This window comes from Varroa jacobsoni, unplaced genomic scaffold (assembly GCF_002532875.2).
Source record: "Varroa jacobsoni isolate VJ856 unplaced genomic scaffold, vjacob_1.0 contig00183, whole genome shotgun sequence".
Lineage (NCBI taxonomy): Eukaryota > Metazoa > Arthropoda > Arachnida > Mesostigmata > Varroidae > Varroa > Varroa jacobsoni.
The window spans coordinates 101,443-124,421 of record NW_019214424.1 but is presented as its reverse complement, the minus strand read 5'-3'; the positions used below and the strand labels follow the sequence as shown (position 1 = coordinate 124,421).

Genomic DNA, 22,979 nt, shown 5'->3' with positions numbered 1-22,979 from the left:
GAGGGCCCTGAGGTACACCCCTGATACACGTTCTCCAATAAATGTACTATGTCCTGGCTAAGCCATAAAAATATACGCACACGACATGAAGCTGTACGGAATCACAAATAAAAGTACTTACTACAGTCGTAAGGTGGACGTCCTACTGGGATCTTCAACGTTCCATTGAAAAGGGCCTAGAAGTGCATTTCGACCATAGAAGCACCAAGCTTAACCACTGTATAAACTCTTTCACATTTAAAAAAATAAGGCTGTTCGATATTTAGGTATAATTAGTATAACGTAGTTTCCGCTAAAGTAATAAGCCAAACAAACTAGTATCTTATGTCTTTCGTGTTGATACAGCGAGAACTTTGTAATAGCATATTTAATGTTTAAGGAAATCATAAACTATCGCTAAGAAAGCCTCTCTATACAAAAAATTTTGGGGAGAGGTATCTGTAGAACATAACGTCGATGAAAGCATTTGTGATAATAGTAATAATAGTGAAAGATTTGGTCGAGTGTTGGTTGATCATCGGATTAAAAAGATTCTCAGTGTCTTTCAGACTGGGCTTTAAAGACTTGTAATGTTCAGCTTAGTTGGTATTTTACATCTCGACCAGAACTCGAAAATTGAAGTTCCAAGGTGGCATAGCGTTCGTATCGAATTGAGCGAGAGAGACTGCACACACTGCCTTCTTTTCGCCAATGCTTTCTATAGGTATAGCACAGAATTGCAAAGAACACTTACGCTGCAACCGTTCATTTTTAGGCCAACAGTCTACATCCTACCCGCTGTTCCCTCTCGCCCACTTAAACATCCGCTGATGTAGGGCCATTTTACGATTTAAGCAAGATTGTTGGCTTCGTGTTCGTCGACGCCAAAACGCTCTTCAGAATCGAGCGACGATTTGAGCTCGCTGGTCTTCATCTTCATGGCCGGCATCACAATCATTCTCGTAGTCGCTGCATGCGCCCCGGTATCTCATCATTCGTTCGAATATGTATTAGAATCGGTAGTACCAAAGAGGTCGAAGAGCGAATAGATTTGCGATGTGTTTCTGTCTGTCTAGCTGGCTGGTTGTCGGTCCCTGAGGATGTGTACATATATTTGCAAGCAGTTTAAATGCTCAAAGACGGTTCGACCTAGTTCGAGGAGCCGGCAATGAGATTTCGACGAGTGCTAATCCCCTAGTACTTATAGCTAGACTGGCTTCGCATGTATGCGCATTTATGATCTGTTGATCCCATCGTTCACAACTCACTATAATATGGGCTGACCTATCAGAATCGGCCCGATTACAGCGACACGGGCAGAAAGCAACATTGGGAATGGTGCTTTTCGTGTGTAACCATTAAGCTTCGATCTAACGATTCAGCTGAAGACCTAACCGAAGCCGGCCGACCCAATACGCATCCAAGATCGTATCAGAATTTATATCAGCGAAATTCAGATAAAGGGTTTTTAATATGCGGCGATTGATCGGTTATTGGATCTATTAAGTAGCGATTAGGTAAATAGTGTCCGCATTCTCTGGCTGGACTGTTGATGGCTTCATAATAATCTCCCAACTCGGTGACCGTCACCGGAAGATCAACGGTCGTTTGAGTTAGCTCAACGGTCGTTGATCAACGTCGGTTCTGGTATAGCCACAAACCCACGAATGAACGATACGTGCCTTGTAGTGAGTCTTGACGGAAGCAATGATTAACCAACCCCCAAAGCCTTTGGCGATCTATACTTAAAGACCGCTTCAGGATCAAGAGAAGTGCGCAGAGGGGAACTGAATCTGCGGCAAAGGACTGGGAGTCAACAAAATTAAATTCCGTAAGAAATTCCCTTCATGAATGACGGAGAGTCGACTGATGAGAAAGTCGGTTCCATAATTAAACACTATTTGAATCTTAAGCTAATGTCTATATTCAAGGCTTTACAGGAGAGACTATGCATTATTTAAACCATAGTCTATCATTGATTTTTTTTTAGATTTGAAACGGAAAACATTTGTTTATCCCCGGTTTGACTAGGATTACGGACGAATGCTGTAACATAAGTATGTTTCTTGCACCACATATAATAGTAAAAGTTCTCATCGGGTATAGTCCAGGATAGCTTATCAGTGATCGTATCTTTGCGAAGAAACAACCTGTGCCAGCTGGATCGTTTTCTTGAACTACAAAGGCCAACATAGAGCTCGAAAAGTCCTTGTATTGTCTTTTAAAAACCCATATAATTAACGGCTAATTCGGCCAAACAGTAGACTAATTATGTGGGCAGATAAATACAGCGGGCAGAGTGGTACGTCCCGTTATCTGCGTATACTTTCTTGTTACCTGTGTCGATCTATATATAGAAACACAGTAAAAGCTTGCTGTACTGCCGTAATTTTGTAAACGAGCCTTCATGTCCTAGCTGGATTCGAATTGAGGTAGAAGAACACTAGTCAATTCTTAGAGCTAATTGCGATTTTGGTACGATCCTGCCAGTGATAGCTATTTATTAGACGATAACGTTGTTTCAATTGTTGTAAATCAATCTAGTAAATGCTCAAAGAGAGATGCGGGGGAGGAACTATTTCCTTTGGTTCTCATCGTTCAGTCGGTATTCTTTCTAGGTAGCACTTGTGCTAGCACAGTGTAACATAAATGAGCCCTACGTCCTATCCAGGCTTTTGCTCGACTAAAGTGTTATATTTGCAAACAGAACGCGCAAGACCTCTACGTGGTATGCGTAAGGATTCAATGTTCTTATATTCTAACAGGCAATAACATTCACAACAAGCATGATTTCGCTATTAATCACAGAGACAGTCGGGCAAGGCAGGAAATGGCCAGATACTTCTCGTTAGAGTCGCCGAAAAGTGTTTTGTTTGCAAAATACTTATCTCTTAGTCCATATAATGTGTATGTTACACAAACGACCTGAAGACACCCTCTCATCGTTCGACCTGCATGATTCCTGCGGGACTGTAAACTCTTTCTCGCTTGCAGATTTCTATCTGTATACGTACAAAATAACTAAGGCATAATTTACAGATGAAACAAAGGTATATGTATATGAACCACTTTGTTTATGGCACCAAATAGGGACAAATGCCCCCGGCCGCGATCCTCACGGTGGTCTTCTCCTAAGAAATCTGTAGTCTTCTCGTGGTATATATTGTGCTCAAATTCGATGTAGCGCTGAGAGGTTATCATGAGGCTCTCTCGTCCTTCTTGCCGTAACGCTTTTGGTGGTCGCCTCCGTTCCTAGAAGGCCTATTTGGTATTTATTCACTTCAATCAGGTGAACAAACGTAGCAGCGGCGACAAACCGCAAATCAAAAAGCTCTGCTTATAGAATAAAGGAAAATGGAAAGAACGGTGTACGTATTAGTAGTAAGAGTAAAGTATTGCTAGTGAGCATTTTGGATCACTTTTCAGTTGGAAAATCTATTTTAGACGCTTATAGGTTTCTTCGATCGGCCTTCCTCCATGAGAGAAGGATGAAATGAAACTGAAAAATTATACTCCATATCTGAAATTGAAATAGAATTTCATGTTGAAATACATGGTCTCATGCGATTTTTTTTTACCCATTATTGTTTTTTTTTGCTTCATATTGTATACAGACGTTAATATGCTGATGAATCTGACCTTTAGGTGGCCTTAAATCAACATTCCCTTTTTTATTAAATAGTAACTCATCCTTATTCAGAAATAAATCATTAGAACTAAATAGTGAAGCTCAGCAGGTTTATCTTCCGCGATGCAGTAACAGGGCAACGAAAAAAAATTATGCCTTTCTAAGGCATTACGTTTGTTATAGGTTAGATGCAATTCTCTTGAGCATTCAAACTGTCTTCATTGTGTGGATGTTCGTTTCAACTAACACGAAGATATATATCGTCCTGTTGATCTGTCATTTAAACCATCGATTGCTGCCTACGTTATGTCTATTGTTCTTGTAATTACCCCAGCCATTTGTCTGATCCGCTATCCTCTGGATCGTTATGATCGTTCTGCCGTGTTCTCTATCGGATCCCAAGTACAATGGGTATGAGAATTCAGTGCGCATAAACTGTGCAGATACGTGAGTACAGGTCATCTTCCATCAACAGATTAGTATTTGTCTGACGGATGCATCCAGTATAGGACATCACTTACAACTTAAATAACACATTTGGCTAATCAAGATGGGCTATGTAACTCTGATCGCAGTAGGTTAGGAAAAATGCCTCTGGACAACAAAGTGAACGTGGACATTGAAAGGAAACAATTGTATGCAAACCATTGACTCTAGAGTACTTAGCGAAGAAGGCATCGAATCCCTTGTCGGTGCAACAGAGTATTTTTGAGGTGTGTTGCCAGAACGATGAACCTACATTCCTATAGCTATTTGTTATCTAAAATTTATTTAGTGGACAGTAAACAAGCGAAGTATCTACTATGCAATACGACTTAGATTAGAGGCTACATTCATAGATACAGAAGTAATTTCCTAACAAATAAATGCTCTGTAGACCGTCTAAAGATCCGTGAAAGCGAGGAACGGGGGAGAAGAAAGTAGACGCCGTAACAGCACGACAGCGATACACAAATTTGAAAGTCGTGAGTTTCTTCGACGTTGTCATTGCAGGCAACGAACAACTGCGTAACAACGATGGACTACAGCCATCCGGTGCACAGGCCCTCTAATGCCAAGCTATTATTATGACGTATGTCAATAGGATCTCGTTATGGCTTCATGCGAAATTCAGGCGACCATCAGATTATAAGTATATTCGTATACATACTTCTCGAGCTGTTAAAGCCATTCGTGGGATTTCGTATCGTCCGTTTTCTTACAGAAATATATCATTTGTTGAAGGTGCACTGATCAAGACATCTGATAATCGCGTCTATCTTCCTTCGAGCTTCGACTCAAGCTATCGAACTCCTCAATATTATTAAACAAAAGCGAGAAACAAAGTGTTTTAGTTAGAGTTATGTTACGATACAGAAAATCGTTGTGGTACACTCTGGGCTCTCGTCTTCAGTATCGGCCTTACGCTTGAACTGGGAAGCAGTAGGGCCCGAAATAGGGGTATGGATAGCTGATGGCGTCCTGCCCATCTTTCGCTTAACAGCTCGCTATCAGTGCCATGATGCTTCACAAAGTGATTAGTTTTCTGGTTGTCGTCTTTGTGCCGTTGAATTGTACATTGCCCTTCCATAGGGACACAGACACAGTCCGTCTTTTTGAGTGAGCAGGGAAACAGACATTGTAACAATGATCGCAACGAAGAGGGCGTTTTATCGAGAGCAAAGAGACGCGAGTTAGCCTTCTGAGGCTCGTGCATATCCTTTTATTCGAGAAGGTAGATACCTAGTCATCGCCTACGCGTTGAACGGATGCAGTTTTGTGTCGATAATGGGAACCAGTATAATTAAACTAGGGCGGGTTTGTCTTGGTCGAAGTTGTCTTTAGGCCGTTTGTCCTCTAGCATAGACTAAATTGATCTGTCGTTAGGCCGGAATAGATAAGGGACCTTGCAGGTATCGAAACGAACCCCTTGAATATCTCTTACAGCGGTAGCAGCCTTAAGCAATCTTCAAACATTCTTAGACATTATAGTTTTCCATCCAAACAGTCTAGGAAGATCTGATAGAGTATTCTTGATCGTATTCTTTATCTGAGACCATCAGAGAATGGAAGTGTGTCACTACACCGTATCTATATCAATGGATCCATTTAAAAATACGATTGTTTCTCAGCAAATAAATCAGAGCCGGCAGCTGTTGGATCCGAGTCGATGAGAAAGAAACGTGCGAACTGCGTAGAAGAGCAGTCAACTAAGTGAATAGCAGTCTCTAACATTTATACTCAAAAGTGAATTTACTCACCCAGATATGTCTGCACACGAATTCCTTCCCGGGGATATTGATTTTGTACAGTATAAACTGAAAAATTGGCCGTCTCAGTGGCAAAAGCCTTTTGCGGGAGGTGTTGTGAGTCGTGGCGTCGGGCCTGACCATGTCAGCAGACTTTCTTTTCGTCTATTTACAAAGCGGCGCGAACTGGGCAAAACTACATATATCAGATGCTCTCGTACGCTCTAGGGGCACGACGTAATGTCAAGCAACGCTTGCTAATAATAGCTATACAAATTATGGTAATGTCTATCTAGGCTAATGACACGGACATGAATTAGATAATTCAAAAGAAAAAAAAACAAGAAGGAAAGCTATCATGACCATACAAAGTATACACGAAAGCTCATTGGCTGCCCCTCTTCTTATGACAATTAAACTGTACAAAAACAACGTTTGTGAACACAACGGCAGAAATAGTAGTACATACAGCAACGATCAACGATCCGTTCTGTATAGAACAAAACACTCTGTGAATTCATGTGTGTTTATGTACACAGCGGGGGCGACAAATCCGGTGCGCAATCAACAATCGCATCTGTTCTAGCTTCCGCACCTGTACCATTATGGTCTTGCGCCGAGTCTACGTTTGTTCTGTCTGAGAGTATTACGCCGACCCAATCGCCGCCCAGTCAAGCGCATAGCGAGTGAAGAAAAACGGGACGCTCCTGGTCGAGGCCTATCGGCAATGTGAGCGTTGAAACGCCGAGCTACAGAGGGTATCTCTCGTAGAGGCGGTTTAGGTGGGTTTCCCTCTACAGTTTCGCCGGTGACAAAAACGAAGCTTAGTTTACAGAATGGTAAAATATAGAAATAGACCGTGAGGGTGGTACCGGCGCGTATGATGACTGCTGTAATGACTGAGCCGCCAGTTGAATACACCGAAAGCAGGAACGCGTCAAGCAGAAGGAACAAGGGTCGTTCGGGTAGTACCACCATACAGCTATTGGTAATTGTTTATTTTTTTCTTTGTTGATATCCCACGAAGAAGTAGGAGAAAAAGAATGAAAATACGGGAAAGGAAGGAAAATAAAGGTGCGCATAAAATAAGTAGAATTCGTATCACTGGTACTAAACAAAAAAGAATCCGAAGAATTTGCTTTTTGAGCTCGTCGTGTTCGGCCGTAGGCGCGGTGGTAAAAAGAAGGCCCTTTGAAGGCAGAGTGATCAGCCAAAACGTAGGTTCGGTCCCCTCGATTGCCCGCTAATTCATTCGAAAATCGCTTGTGTCTATCTCATAAAGATTATTCATTGTTTGCAGTGCTGACTGAACGAGCCGATTCAGATAGCATACATGAAGAAGCCCACATTATAGCGGAATACTGAAAACTATTTTGCTTTGCTTCAAATAGTTGCATAGAATAGTCATATATTTAATCGTATGTTTAATGTTTATCTTGTACAAGTTGACGCTGCTCTATTCCTTGAGGTTTATCATTATTGGGTCAACAGTTATTAAATCTAAAATTAAACGTATACGCGCACCAAGATTTTTCGCTTGGGTATTTTTCTAATATATGTGTTTGTTTGAAGTTTACTTTTTATTCGTTATAGGCTACACGAGCATACGAGGCTGATTTCCTTCCATGCTTAGGTACTTTTAGGATTTTAACTACGATCACAGGTTAAACTTATAGTCTTTGGCCTTAGCTCGTTACATTTCTACCTGAAATTAAAATGCATTTAACGCTTAAGGAATGGTCGTTTCAGTTTAAAAAAAAATTAAAACACACGATGCAGCGTCGAAGGTCAGTTGATGTGGCTTAGGCAGACTGAAAGCTACGCTTTGACTATCTAAAAGCCATAAAGCTCTATTTGTTCCTAAGGAAACGAAGGACCATCCGACAGGCGCAAAATCATTCCCAGCCCCCGTTGTGGAGGTGCGATCACGATCAGTTACTATAGAAAGGCCTTCCCGTTCGAAATTGCCGTGACTAAGGCTTTTTGGCTAATACAAAAAAGAGCATACAAGCTGCATCTAATGTCGAACAACAAGGACTCCCTTCGAATTTTTCATAGCGAAAAGGTTATACCAGATAAATCTGTACGTACATTGTTTTAAAACGAAACTATCATGTCGAAGGTAAAATCAATTTTGGACTATGTGCCTCGTAAACGTGAACTAGCAGGCCAACTTGGTCGAGTATTAGACAGTTGTGCTGCACGTGCACGTGAGAGAAATGCATGTAGACAAGAGGAACTAAAGCTAACTTTATGTTTACGGTAATAAAATGTCTTTAAAACATTGTGAGAATTTGCCGTGACATCCTGTCAATACTAGGCTCATCTTAGCGTTTCGTGACCTGTAACGAACGGCCAAGCAAACTAACCGGAAACTTGTTAGGACCACACCTCTCACATAAACGCCACAAAGCATATAAAACTGATACTGTATTACCTTACAGGTGGTATATTTGTATGATGGCAGTAATCATTTGTCAACAAATGTATTCCTGCGTAGACAAAAAACACATGGTAGTCTCCTTCAGTGCGCCATGATCAACCTAATAAAGGCTTCAAATTGTACACAGTTGTACTAAGGAGACAATTTTTTTATAATAAGTTGAGTAGTCTTAAGGTTATATAATTAATAGTTTAATACCAGAAACTATGCGACGTTTTGCCTTTTGGCAATGAGATTTAAATTACGTTTAGATATCAATGTAGGATACATACTAGATACTGATCTTTATTGTCGCGATGTGTAAAGACGTGAAGATGATGTCGATAATAATGGTAGACAGATCGCTATCGAAAAGTCCGAACGAACATCACCTGCTGCCAGTCTTCTTAGATTACGAATGCCCTCGTGTACCCCGACCCTCTCATGGTGCACATTATCATCAATGACCCTTATTGGAACACCACATTTCGTATCCATCGGTGTGTCTTAGTCCTGATCAACGGACGACTTGGGTGGTCGGTGAGATGCTCGATCAAACACTACTCAATAACACTAACAGAGAAAAAAAAAGCATTAGCAAGAAGTGCAATAGTGGTATCCTCGAAGACCAACAGTCAACACGCTGTTGCCGTTGATCGAGTCCGTGGATCTGAACGTCGTTGGCAGTGTGCACAGGAAGTAACGGCGGAAAAATAGTACCGCCTGCTAAATAAGTACTAATTTCATATACTGGCTGGCCAGATTTCAAATTCACCCGCTAAAAGTCGACGTTCGAAACAACAACTATGCTCTATATACTGTATACAAGTATATTCGCTAACTCACTATAGTATATACATACCCTGTTTAGACAACTGCACTGCGAAAATTCGTTCAGGTTTGCTGGTACGTCGTTTTCTCAACGCTGTTTTTTAATGTTAATTCAGCGGAGATGTTACGAAATATTGCGATCTTTTTCTCTTTTATTTATTAGAAAGGTGTTATAATGTACGCAGCTGGATTTAATAATCTTCTTCTTCTTCTGTTCCCCGATTCGGTGTCCATTTTAGCTTGCTTATCTATATATGAAAGGCTTTCAGCGCCGCAGGTGGCCTAATCTGATTCTTCGCTTCCTATGGAAAAAAATGAGTCGCGGTTAAATTTCACAAGGAGATACGACGCACGATCGGCTGCCAAACGAAACCAGACCAGTATATAGTCGCGATTAGGAAAATGTTAAACGTCTCTGTTTGCGCGTACAAAAGCAGCAAATAAAGGAGGAACAATGATGATAGGAACAGAAATCACAAAATCGTTAACAACAACAACGCTGGAGGTCATCATCGTACTGGTCATATTCGGTCATCTAATGTTTGTCTGTTGTGAGATAATGAGGAGCTAATTGCCCAAATAGATGGTTTATTTGTAGATGAATCGTTGGCTTTGGCAACCCGCAAGTGAGAAGCAGCACAGAAAATGGTGCGACCTAGCTGTTATCCAACTGCCGATCTGTGATCAGAACGCAGAACTAGCGTGCACCAATATATAGCCGTAGAGAGAGATGACAAATGCTAAGCTGACGTAAATTATCTGTCTGTATCCTGCGCTAATCGGCCGAGAAGTTTTTAGATAATACAGAGCGCGTGCGGAGCAATCGTTATAGACGGGAAACTTCAGAGGCGGACGACGTAATTCGGTTGTCGGTGAATTGCATGACGGAGATGAGATAGCATTGATTTTCTTGGAATGATTTCATTTTGAGAACCTATATATATATATATATATATATATATATATATATATAGATACTTACGATACCTGTTCCCAGTCTACAGATAATCGAGAGAAGATATCCGTATGATAAACAAGGCCTGGCGGTAGACGTTGCAGCAGTAAAGTTACAGAAAGATAACTTCGTAATATTTTGTATCAATAGTAGGTTAAGCCTTCATTTAAGCGCCGTGCGGCTCCTTTTGCGGTGAGTGTTCGATCTGACACAATTTAAGATTGATATAGTTCTCCATAGTCTTAGGCATCTGTATTTCTTGCGCATGAACTCTCGAATTTAATGTATAATTAAATTGGGGAGATACTGAGAAAGAATATATCGCTGCGTTTCGTTAACTGGAAGACGTAACGGTGACTGCTAGAAGATCAAAGACAATGCAAACTTATATAAAGCTTACTAAATAAAGAGTTATTTGCTAAGCTTCTTTTTAACGTTTCCAAAACATCCAGGACTTGCTACTAGTAGAATATCTAGCCAGGTCCGGTTGAATTGATGTAGCCCATTTCTGTGTACCCGCGGTATGCCATACTAACTACCTGTTAACGCCCAAATTCGAGCCAACAAAAACTGCGTTTTCGTGATTACGATGCCAACACGGTCCGAGAGATCCGCCTTACGCGTACGTATCATGTTGCTACCAATTAAACGTCTCCATGAAATCTATACTAATTTAAAATACTGCCCTGCAACTCTTTATCATGGACGAACTGCCCCCTAATTATGGCACAGGTAACGAGCCCAATATATTCATTGATCAGGTATCAAGTGTGATTTACTTTTAACAACTTCTTTCTGTTACAAAACTTGTCAAAAGATCCAAACAAATGTGAGCCTTATTATATGTCTACGGACATCGCTCGCTATCTTCGCTGCCTACATTAGTAATTACGTTGAAGCATTTTCCATACGCGCGCCCGTCATCTCAATAATTATGGTTGCGATCATGATGCCAGTAAAAACGGTGGCCTTGTTGTACATACAAAAATACGAAAACGATGTAACGTCCTGGGAAGTTCGACCTTGCTGATAACTTAAGGTACTGGAACTTGCCGCTTCTTATTTTAGGAGAGAACTGTCCTGAAAAGGAAAAGCATAAAAACTATAGAGAACAAGGCAGAGGCTGAGACACAGCAAAACGTTGCTTTATTGATTAGACGAGACGGCTGTTAGAAATGAAAACGTTTTCAAATCGTTGAAATGTTACGTTCTAGTCAGAACGAAAAAACAATTATAAAAAAACGTGTTGTGCTTTTCGTTGTTTTGAAAACACAAGCCGATTGTATACACACATCTTTCTCTACTACATGTGCACGAAAAAAATGTACATAATAATTGTCTGTACAGCAGACTCGAAGCTAACCTTACGGAAGAATTAGGCAATATAAGAGTGCTGCTGTACAAAAGTATGATTGTGTTAATATAAATATGCCTTCCGATTCGGCCTATCCTGACATGCTTAGTAGCTCGCATCTGTGAGCTGCTATTTGAAAATAATCCGGAATGCCTTTACATAACAGTGATCCGAGGAAGTAAACTAACGTCAATCTTGAACAGGAGGGTTAGAGGGGGAACAACGAGCACTTGACATAAGTACGCGACTAAACATGTAAGGCGTAAGTAAAACTCAAACAGGCCACACTGAAGGTGGGCCGAATGCTCTTGCCCGTTGATAGGTCACAGCATTCGAACTACACAGGGATCAGTCCCATGATTCGAGCTGTTGACCGCTCCTTGGCCACGTTAGACGTTAAATTTGTTCGGGATTTAGATGATGATTGGCCGCAGAAAGCAGAATACACAGATCCTACACGAAGATCTTGTTGGCGTATGCGGAACATAGTCACTTTCGTTGAGCTGTCTGAACAAGTGATATTGCATATAATCATCATTGTTATTATTATTATTATGATAAATATGTACTCGTATAGGATAGTGTGTACGAACGTAAACTCGAACAGGTTTTTTTTTCGGCTCCACATCAACGTCACGGGCTCTTCATTGTCCCTTTTCACGTGATATTTTAGGCCACATCTCTACTAAGCGACTTGTTGCCAGTGAACGGCTGTTATAAAGTCTGCTGTAGGGTTGGCAGATTCTTCAGCAACATAAAGAACCAACATAATGATGATTGTGATTGTTATTGGATAGTCGAACCGGCTCCTAGTATCTATGTGTGCGGGCCCTTTGTTTCACGGTAGACATCTATATTCGATACAGCGACAGGCAATAGCTACCGTAAAGAAGTAGATATAGAAAACGAAGAGAAGAAATATACATCCAGCCATTGTTGATACGTTATGTATAAGAGTTCTATCCGTCAATCTTACTACAAACGTGCAGAGTCTTCTTATTTCATCACAGTCGCAGCATCGCACCCAAATAAAATTATCAGTATACATATACATGGACGTGTGTGCCGATCAAGCCTATGTATGCCAGCGCCAGACTGAGTCGGCAACTGTGGTCTGCTACCATCTCAGCGTGATTTATTTACTAACTTCTTTCACCGCTAGGGTACTCCTTTCTGCTAGTCCAGGTTTGAGTTTTTGGCGGTCTTTGCTCAATCGGATAGGACAAGGTCCGACTCTGATAACGCTTTGCGGCGTCGCGGACAGCCGCTGCTAGCGGAACAAGCATGCGGCTTAGTTGACGCCGAAGGCGGCAACTCGACATATAGTGACTTGACTGTTCCCATAGTGGTACGGCTGTAAGCTAAGCCTAGTGACGACGACGACAACAACGACAAAAGGGCAAAGGACTACTTTGGGCTTCTCTTTTGCTCAATGCTGAACGGCACATTTGAACTGCTATGGGTGCTTAGTTACAGTTATAGCATATGTTCAGAACACTATACGTTAGCTTCTATGATTGCTGACAGGGTATATATATTTCATAGAGCAATATATGTATTTGACACGGCTATCGGTGAATTAAAATGAAATGGGTTTATGTGCTTGGTTTACAAGCGCTTTGTCGAACGGTTGCTACGGTACTTCAGCTACGTTCTGAGATGACTTTGATACGACTTTAATTACACGTAAGTGCGTTTATCTAATCTGTTCAGTACAATGAATCTTCGAAAGGCTGATTTTGATCCTGTTTTTCAACGCAATTCAGGCACGTTTCTGTTAGCCGAAGAGGGAAAAACTATACCATCATTTAGCTCAAATATATCATTTCGTGACACACAGTAGAAAAAAATATACATCGTAAGTAGTTACGATAATAGTAATGCTGAGATTAAGAAAAGCTGTTTGCTCTATATATGTTGTCACGCTTCGGCGACATTATGCGCTGTGTATCATATATAATATAATAAAAATCAAAGCGTGACACTCCGGATTTATACGGATAAATGTCGTGTGCATAAAGTACGAGGTCTGATAGTATATAGAGATCACCTGATCTCGAGTACAGGCATATCCGTGCTATGAATAACGTCAAGTGGTAGTCTGTGAGAGCTATGCGTCTCTCACCAGCCGTATTAGTCTCACTGGTCTTGATCCGGTGCGCTCGTGCGCAGAGAGGCAATTCGCCAGAGAGGCAAATTTGTACGTCGACGGTTTCGTGATGAATATGTCGGCTTTGCAAATAGACAATCTCCATTCGGCCTAAGGGAAAGTTTGTTTCGGAAAGATACCGAAAGCACGGCTGGCACGGGGCCAATTGGCAGGCTAAAAGTGACACCTTTCTACGCTTAGAGAAATCCTTTTGCACAACATGCACACGTTATGCCCAGTAATAACAACAACAATGGAATAGAAGAAAAATCGGGGCTATCCGTTGGCAAAACACGCAAACAGAAAAATCGTTTGTTGCATATTATATACGTGTGTATATAATATGTACAGTTATGCTACGTCCAAGCGAAATAATTTGAATATATCATGTATAATACATTAGATACAATTCATTTTATTAGTTTGGCCATTGACGCGTGTGTATAATAATGCGATCTAACCAAAAACGGTATATATCATTGCGCAGCTAGCTAGGTTTCTAGGTCAGTTTGTCCTAGATCGACCTCGCCGTAATAGGTATTTGTCACTCAACATGGCATCGAAAAAGGTTATTTTTAATAGAAGTACAGTTATATGTGGAACATCTAACGCTTGCTTGTGCTGAACATTTCAGGGAACTCGAGGGAAATAATATCGAAATCATCAACAAGGATGATCTGAAGGGTCTCCGAAAGCTGCGGATATTGTAAGTTCCATAGGATTTTAATCTCTGTATCACTTTCATTACGCAGAAAAAATAGATCGCTTAAATATCATTTAGGTATATGCATGAGCGCCAGCTGTAACAGTGAACATATTGATCGCGTCCTAATACGTGAGAAGATGTAGGTATCGTTCGTCGAGGACACGGTTAGCAGGGCAAACCCGCAGTGACCAGAGGCGATTTCGACGTTGAACGGAGAACGTATCAGCCTCCGTTTATCTATTCACCATTATAAGCATGTTGCTGGTATCAGTTTCGGCTTTTCGAGCACATTTATTCCTGTTGAATATGAAGCGACAATACAGTCTATTAGCAGCGTACGACAGGTGAATTTCCTTTGGCAACTAATTGATACCAATGTATACGACTCACTACATACGCTGCAGGCCGATCTAGTGTTGTGTTTGCAAAATTAAAAACAATAAAAAATATATTATTATAATAACATAAGGCAATGGCATTGTTCTGTACCTGATCCCTTTCTGAGCGTGGCCGCAATGCGCTATTTTTTTCGGTCTTATCGTACGCGTATCATGCAGACTCATGTGTACGTCAGCTTGCCGTCCACTTGGTCCAGCAGCGGTTTCGCCGTTATGAATGAAAAAGTACGGATCGTCAAGGCCTATTGTTGTCCTCATTTAGCTGATCTTCCACGTTGTATGGAATCATAATTGGCTGTTTACATATATCAGTGTATACACATTCATTTGGATATGTGCATACTTACTATTACATAATATAACTTACCTCTTAACACGGTCAGCTATAATAGCCAGTGTCTACAATGCAACGTTCGTTATTTTCTTTTTATTGTTTTTCTTTTCAGTTGCTCTTTGTAGCGACACCGTATATAGTTTTTTCCGACCCAAAAACTTGCCTGTTTTGGCCTGGAACATGAATCTGTGTCAAAAATGGAGGCGAAGCAGTTACGTTGTAAATTAATAATCAGCGCAAAAGGCAATCGAATACTGAGCGTTAGAAAACAGAGATAATTTTTAAAATAATAAGTTCACGATCTTATATTTTGCGCCCCCCACTGTAGAAGTGACTGGCTTATTCAATAATTCAAACTAAATTTTAGGCCAAAGTTCTAGATAGAAATCGTCGACAGTTCTGAAGTTCTGGGGCTAGCATAAAAACCACATCATTAAAAATCTTTAAATAAAGGTTTACTTTGCTACCGGTCTAATCTCCAAATGTGGGCACGCTCTGTTTCATTCATAATGCCAGCATAACATTTTTAGTTGGAGGCCATAACTGTGCACGCGGGGTTGGTTATGCGGGTTCAGCTGTCGCCCGGAAGAGCTGTTCTATGTTTACATCGTCGAATTAGAGACTTGTGAGTATGTTTCGCATACAGTCTTTCAAATCAAGCTTGTTGACACTGCTCCCGTACCCGAAAGACGCGGCAGGCGTATATAGATTTGTTCTGTATACATATATATGATGACAAAAGGAGAAACTTGAACAACAAAACTCATCGAAATCTTCGTATATCATGGCTAGAGTAATCGCACTTTGAGATGCTGTTAAATCTTGGACGATGCAGAACTCTGTAGAAAGTTGAAATGGTCCAAAGAGTTTGTCGTGAATTATTGCAGAAGTTCCCCTGAGATGTTCGTTGCAGTAAAGGCTAAACCTGCTAGAAGCGTTCATACGTTACGATATGTGTTTTGATAGGAAACATCAGTAAAAACGTTTCGCCAAAAACGCAGTAACCAAAAATACTTTACTTGCATAGCTGTCTAGGGAGATCTTTCTTTTATATTGAGGTCGTTTTAGAATTACGCTAAACTAACCGGTAAACAGATGGTGACAGAGGCCGTATTGAGATATTTTATTTCTCTTTAAGGTACTTACTTAGATCAACCCACTTTATTGGGCTATATAACAAAGCAGGTTTTGTACGGCGTATAATAGTCAACACGACAAGCTAAAATCAGGAATACGATGTGGAATATCGGTTGGCCTAATTTTAGTCGTAGAATTGACCGCTGTAAATGGCTATAAATATTCGAGTAAAAAATCCGAAGATAAGTGCTACATTGGAAGAATTCACCTGTTCGGGTGCATTTTTTCTTCTGAATTGGTATAGCAGCGCGCCTTTTCTCCTGACAAAGCTATATTTTTCTGTCTCAACGAACGTCCTTTATATGGACGAAAAAAATTATATATAAATCCCTATAGGTTCACGCTCTCTCTAACCTTTATTTTTGTCAATTTTTTTCAGGCAACTGCAGGACAACAACCTGCATACGATAGACAAAAATGCTTTCGCAGACCTTGTCGCCCTAGAAAGATTGTGAGTATACTAAGTGGGAAAATTAGTTAATTTCATTGTACAGTCTCATTTGATGACCTAGGTCTATGTCTAATAATGTTTAGTTAGTTATTATTATAATTAGGTAGAACTTTTCTCGTATATAAAAATGATCCGTGATTAGAAAAGTGTTGAGTTTTTTCATAGCGACCACATTTTTCTTATGAAAACAGCTGTACATGATCAATATGGATTTAGATTATCTCATTCACTTCGAAGCGACACGACATCTCTACCGCGTCATTTATTGCGGTATCAAAAAAAAGAGTACACATTGCGTTCTCTTACGTTCTTGTGCCCGGCTCATTTTGTCACACGATTTGACGACCTTTGGTAGGTCCCATCGATACGAAAGTTGACGTCTTTGCATGCTACCCGAGGGCAAGCAAATATAGACGATCAATGATTGCATCTTCTTATTGTACGTTATCACTTTCGTGCCTGCGGTACCTGCCGCGGTATAGCTGTTGCACGCGAACGTTTGCCTGTACTCCTCATCCGTCCACCTCCATCTTGGTATACCAAAGGCATTGCTATTTCCGTCACGATAGAGTTCAGGAGCGCTGGTATAAGATAGACGAATCAATGCATATAGGATGAGGTAGCCCGGCGCGTAAAAATGTTGTTCCTACCCTGCTGATCATTTGAATATGTCGGATTAGATACAAATCAAACCTTTTGTGTTACAGTGCTACCTGCTTCATATGAACTGATTAACTTAGTTCGATAAGTCAGTTCTCTCTGAAAGAAGGATTGTACCTGCGAGAGTCACGTTGCCCTGTCAACAAGCACGCCCTGCTCCTATTCAAGTTTCTATGGTTTAAACTTTATTCAATACAGATGCTTAACCTATAACACTTTGCCAATTATTCGAAGGGTTATAAAAAAAATACGATAAAAAACTAACCTAACCTGAAATTCAATGAATTTGTTAGTTTGACTCCGATCGGCCACCGAATGACAATGTCTAATTGTAGTTGTAACCCACCGAGTTACCCGTTGCCAAATAAGGTCAAAGGTATTAGCAGAAGGCTTTTTTCCTCCGATCAAGTAAAATCAACACGACATATCTCTAAATTACACAGTAATCAGTAAAAACAATCCCTACATTATTATTTAAATTTGCCGACGTTGGTACTTGATGGCCATTCGCTGCTACTACGAGCTTGAACGTCGTGTTTTCATGTGACTTGTGCCGATGACTTCTTCAATCCTCTCGTGAAACTGAATTCCATAGAATTTATTTCAGTAAACTGTAGGGATTCTTGAATGTTGGTGTGAAGTATTATAGTATTTATGGTAATAGAATATAGAAGCGGATATAATAGTATATCCTATAACTGTGATCTGACGAGATGTTTAGTTGATTGTGGGCGTAGAGGGAAGCACGGGCAGACACTTTAAGGGGCGCCAACGAGGTACGACGCTGAAGGCGCGACCCAACTGATGTGCGCCACTGGCAACAGCTGAGACGAGGACGCTACCTAAAATATTTAGAGAGCAAATCGACTGATTTGTGCGCAGTATCAACTAATAAGTTCCTTGGTAAAAATCCAGACCTATCTGGGCACCTTGGACGCTGCCACAAGTTAACTATTAGACTACAGATAAAAAGCTTTATCAATTTGTCATGTAGCTCTTTGGGGTATGTAGCAATTAGGCAGTACGATTTCGAATTCTTGCAAGGTCTTTGATCTACCCATATTTTCCTTTTTCTTTACATTGTGCATAGAAGAAATCTTCAAATCTGATTTTTCTACGTGCACAATGCAAAAGAAAGGTAACATATAGAGATAAATAAAAAATCTTTTAATTGTACATGTCTGGATATTGTCACCGAAAACATGTTCTTTACATGGTTCGAATTTGACATCGTAAAGATTAGTCATCTTTTACAAAATACTTTGGATACTTCGTGTTTATTAAAACTTTCTAGAGTGATTCTATATTTGATAATATAGGAAGCGTAGAATATGTCGAACACGCGGAACTTGGTGTAAGGGCATGTCTAGTAATTTTTACTGAATAAATGTAAGTAATCATCGCAACAAGCAGAAGTGGAATAATTGAGGAAAATCGATCTCTGTCTGTTCAGTATACGTACGAGTACAACGGAAAGAGCTAAATGACAAAAGCAATCCTAGAAACATAACATTTTTATCTTACATGCCCTCTTTACTCATAACCTCCCGGGTGGCAGTGACGTTCCACTAACTCCGCTGCGCTAGCATATTGATGCAAATTTAGAGAAAAAAAGCCCTCTATAATTTTGTAAAGAAATATGAATACGATTTTCGGGACACAACCGAGTGGCAAATGGAGTTTATCAAGAACATTGACAAAGAAGCATACATCAATGAGAAAAAAATTCAAGTCCAGCGTCTTGTGCAACGTATACATTCACATTAAACACAGGTGGTGAACATTCGAGCCACTCGCGTGTCAACCTGGGTCATGAATAGCAGCGTTTTGCTTCTTAGCTTGTTCCCAGTATGAAGTACGCAGCATTACTTGGCGCAATTCCTATCAAGGTCCTGATTCCTTTGTGTTGTGTTGAGTTTTCCTTTGTGGGGAGCTTGCTAAACAACCCCACATTTCCAAACGAGCGTGTACTGTATTTATTCAGAGGCCACAAAATGACCATTAGTGGCCTGTTGGAAGAAGCACTGGTTTAGGGAGCAAAAGTAAGGATTTTCGTCGATCGAGCTCGATGCTGCAGTACGCATACGGTATTCAAATAATGATTCTTCTTTTTACTAATATAGTACAATTACTTCGAAAAATTCGAGATTGTAATTACGCTACGGATTCTCTAGCGGTTCGACAAACATTAGGAACGTCTATTAACTTGGACTAGTTGTTTGTCCCGAGCTGTGAACCCTCATATATTTGACGTGAGCGTCGTTTTCACAGAGGTGTTGTTTTAAGACTAGTATGAAACCGCGATACTTTTGCGGGGTTTTACTTCTGTGACAGTTGAAACATCTTTTGAGCCATGAAGATGAGTCAAATTGGTAATTATTCGTATAGCTCCGCCTGCTAATGATTCTAGCAGAAGACGATAATAAAAATGCATTGTGCTGTTCAAGTAAAAAAAAAAACAATTAGCTTAAATAACAAGCGGTTTTATTTATATTTTTTCTAATTTCAGACGATTAAACAACAATAAACTTAGCATGCTCTCTGATGACTTATTTGCCTCACTATCGCATCTTCACAGACTGTAAGTACTCGAACAAAGTAAGAACAATTATATTGAAATCAGGGTTTAGTTAAAAGCCCCCTTTGGCCTCAAATTGAATTCTTAAACTACTTACTTACTTACTCTCAATAACAGGCGATATTGTAACATATATGTACTTATGATAAAATAATAATTTTTTCGCTCGTACTTAGATAGAATAGCATAATTACTTATTGACAGCTTTCGAAACAAGAACAAATTTTCTTCATAGACCTACATTTGTTCAATATACGACATGATATAAGAAAATTGCGTTGTCCAAGCGGATTTATTATGTGTTTTTATGTAGATAAACTGATTCACTATTTAGTTTAGTATAGGAAAAATAATTTATTCTAAAAAGGATAAAGGACCGACATAAGTTAATGTTATCATGTTCTAACGCATTGATAGTACTATCTTCGTGACGTATATAACAGCATTTGTCGTTGTGACGTTCGACAGATTTCCTGTCATGCAGGACACAGTATAGGATTTGCTCTGTGTCCGTTGTGCAGCTCAGGCCGCACGCCGTCCTCACAGTTGGGTCTACGCTATCGCAGTACCCCGCGAGGCTTCTTTTTTCGTAATAGTGCTTTGTCCGCAACTTTTGATTACGTAGAACACTTGTCGTTCGATGGCTATGTAGTCCAAGTTTCCGAGCGTTGATTTTCGTTCACTGATAACAAGACCCATATTCGTTCACGTTTGTAGAATTTTGTTCGGGCATGTGGTTTTCTTACACAATGTCGAATTGTTGTTAGGGATTTTCAAGACATTGTCTCTATTCTACTAAAAAACGTAATTTTGTTTTGGGTTTATTTTTTCTCTAAAGTATTCAATTGTGATACATTGTCCAGAATTTCTAATGCGACTCGATATTCCGATGTGCCCAGGCCGAATCTCGCCGCATTCCTATGGTCTTTTTCAGACACTGTTTTGGTACTTGTTGACGTTGCTATTGCCTTTTATTGTTGTCTTCTGTTTTCCATGGCCCGCGATAGATAACTAGAATGCCTATTAGAATGCGTTACCTATTCAGAGCTGTCACCCTTTATAAATCGCTTTGTAGGCATGGATCACCACTACTTTCTCATCCAGGTGCTGGGCTTAATAAATGACAAAAGAAACATCGACACAACTACCACAGTTCGTCTTAGCCTTTACGTTTACTGTTTGCTCTGAATAAAGGTGAAGCCAGTTAGATGGGCTGCTTCTAACTTCAGTAGGCACAGCAGGAAGACAACCCGGAACCACAGCCAATTCCACCCCCGCCGTAATAAGCCTCGGTGTGTCTATACATTTGTTACATTATAGAAATGTACGCACGCTATGGTTGTATATTGCTCTTACGAGGAATATTAGTTCGCATGGCCCGTATCATCATCATCATCATTATCATTTCTACCCGTCGCGTGTCAGCACAAAACAGCAGGACCTCGATGTTTTTCGATCTTCCACTATTTACGTGTTCTTTCCTTGGTTCTTCCCTCAGCATGAAGAGCAGCAAGAGACCCCGCTTCCGTGATTGCTAGTGCGCATCTGTGCGCGAATCTATCTGTCTGTTTCCGTACGAGTGAATAAACGTACATTAATTTTGAACACAATATATTTTTCTGACACTGTCAGAACATTATCGGCGAGTTTGTTCACCGACCAATTCTCCGTCTATCCCTTTCGCCCTATCTCTCGGCACAATTCGTTCGGAGCGGTCTGTACAAAGGTGTCGGCGTTCGCAAAGCTCAGAGTTCCTTTTCTTCCATATTCTACTATTGTGGCAAAAAAAAAAACACGCGATCTCGAGAAGCAGCAGCGGAGTCACGAAATCTCAGACGAAGAATGAAAAAGGATAATTTTTCTGTATGAAAGGCAACGATTAATATACGCTTGCTTTCATCTGTTCTCGCAATGGTTAATACGAACAATGAAGTCGTTGAAGTATTTGAGATGGATGAAACTGTTATGCATTTTGTTTCTGCCCGACTTCACTGAACGCCTCGGCCGCCAATTCAAATCGATTGTGTGCGGATTATTATTACGAGTCTGCATCACTATCGGATTCAGAACTTTTTTTTCGGTATTATAAAGTTGCTTAAATCAACATCTGGATGAACTATATCAGATGTATTTACGTTATCTGTGCTTCGACCTTTCAGGAATTTGTCCTCCAATACATTAACGCTGATTTCGCGTAAGACCTTTTCGGGATGCCCGTCATTGCGTAATCTTCAACTTGAAGGAAATCACATTGCATGTATTGATGATGCTGCACTTCGACGGCTAAAGAATCTCGAAGTCATTACGCTTTCAAACAATAATCTTACAAGAATTTCCAGGTAAGTTTAGCCTTCGCACGTCGGCGTTTTTAGTACGGCTGAAATTAGTAGAAATTGCATCAGCATAAAGGACCGGATATAAAGTTATAATTGATCAAATGGACCAATATATTGACGACTTTCTTAAATGGGATTGCTCGTGGGCTAATTCGGAGTTGCACTATATTCTAGTCTAGAATTTTAGTCAGGATATATGGTCAGCTCTAGTGATTTTCTGAATTTTGGCTAATTCAAGTTTTCTGATATATTCAAGGTATCTATTCGATGGTCTGAAGAAGCTTCGAGTCTTGAAGTTATCCGATAACCCGCTGTCGTGTGATTGCCACTTATCATGGCTTTCGGGCTGGTTGCGCTCGAATCCTAGACTGGGTCTTTACACCAGTTGCCATTCACCGTCGTATCTTAAGGGCAAACCCGTCGCCGAGCTTCGTGAGGCTGACTTTAAGTGCAATGGTAAGTCCAATGCCAATGACGAAAAAACTGATCAATCACTGAAGTTGAAATCGACTTGTTTGCGTATCTCGTGGCTCATGGGCGTTTAAACGTATCATGATCTACAACGAGTATCTACCTATATGATATTTGGCACTTGTTATTGTGCCCAATTCCATTCGATTGGCGCGATACTAGTATTCGTGATAGACGATCAAAAGATCCTATTATCCACACCGCAGTGTGCATCCTATCTATCAACATCGTAATCGACAATAGCTATGAAGGGAGCTTTTCCACTCGAAAGCTCTGGAAGCCCTTGTTCCTTTTTACGTCCCGTAAGAATCCTATAGTAAAGCCCCCCCCCCCCCCCCCCAACTATTTTAATCGTCATCACC

At 40.4% G+C, this 22,979-nt stretch overlaps 1 protein-coding gene and 3 long non-coding RNA genes across 5 annotated transcripts in view; 2 read left to right on the top strand and 2 right to left on the bottom strand.

The window, feature by feature from the left end:
• The window catches only part of sli (slit guidance ligand), a 71,394-nt gene that overhangs the window by 32,175 nt on the left and 16,240 nt on the right, over nt 1–22,979 (top strand). Inside the window, exons 3-7 of the mRNA XM_022851373.2 lie at nt 14,181–14,252; nt 16,501–16,572; nt 19,742–19,813; nt 21,970–22,149; nt 22,403–22,602. Of these exons, the coding sequence (XP_022707108.1) occupies nt 14,181–14,252; nt 16,501–16,572; nt 19,742–19,813; nt 21,970–22,149; nt 22,403–22,602 (596 nt within the window). The remainder of the gene's footprint in view (nt 1–14,180; nt 14,253–16,500; nt 16,573–19,741; nt 19,814–21,969; nt 22,150–22,402; nt 22,603–22,979) is intronic.
• On the top strand, nt 5,550–8,410 carry LOC111270897 (uncharacterized). Its single transcript, XR_002686535.2, has 3 exons — nt 5,550–6,823; nt 7,701–7,918; nt 8,280–8,410. It is a non-coding gene; the product is annotated as an uncharacterized LOC111270897 (long non-coding RNA).
• On the bottom strand, nt 8,454–9,387 carry LOC147752063 (uncharacterized). Its single transcript, XR_015315113.1, has 2 exons — nt 9,120–9,387; nt 8,454–8,830 (listed from the first exon to the last, which is right to left on the bottom strand). It is a non-coding gene; the product is annotated as an uncharacterized LOC147752063 (long non-coding RNA).
• Nucleotides 10,793–12,479, bottom strand: LOC147752062 (uncharacterized). Of its 2 annotated transcripts, none has more exons than XR_015315111.1 (2): nt 11,967–12,479; nt 10,793–11,123 (listed from the first exon to the last, which is right to left on the bottom strand). It is a non-coding gene; the product is annotated as an uncharacterized LOC147752062 (long non-coding RNA). The 2 variants fall into 2 exon arrangements; XR_015315112.1 differs by having other exon boundaries at nt 11,991–12,479.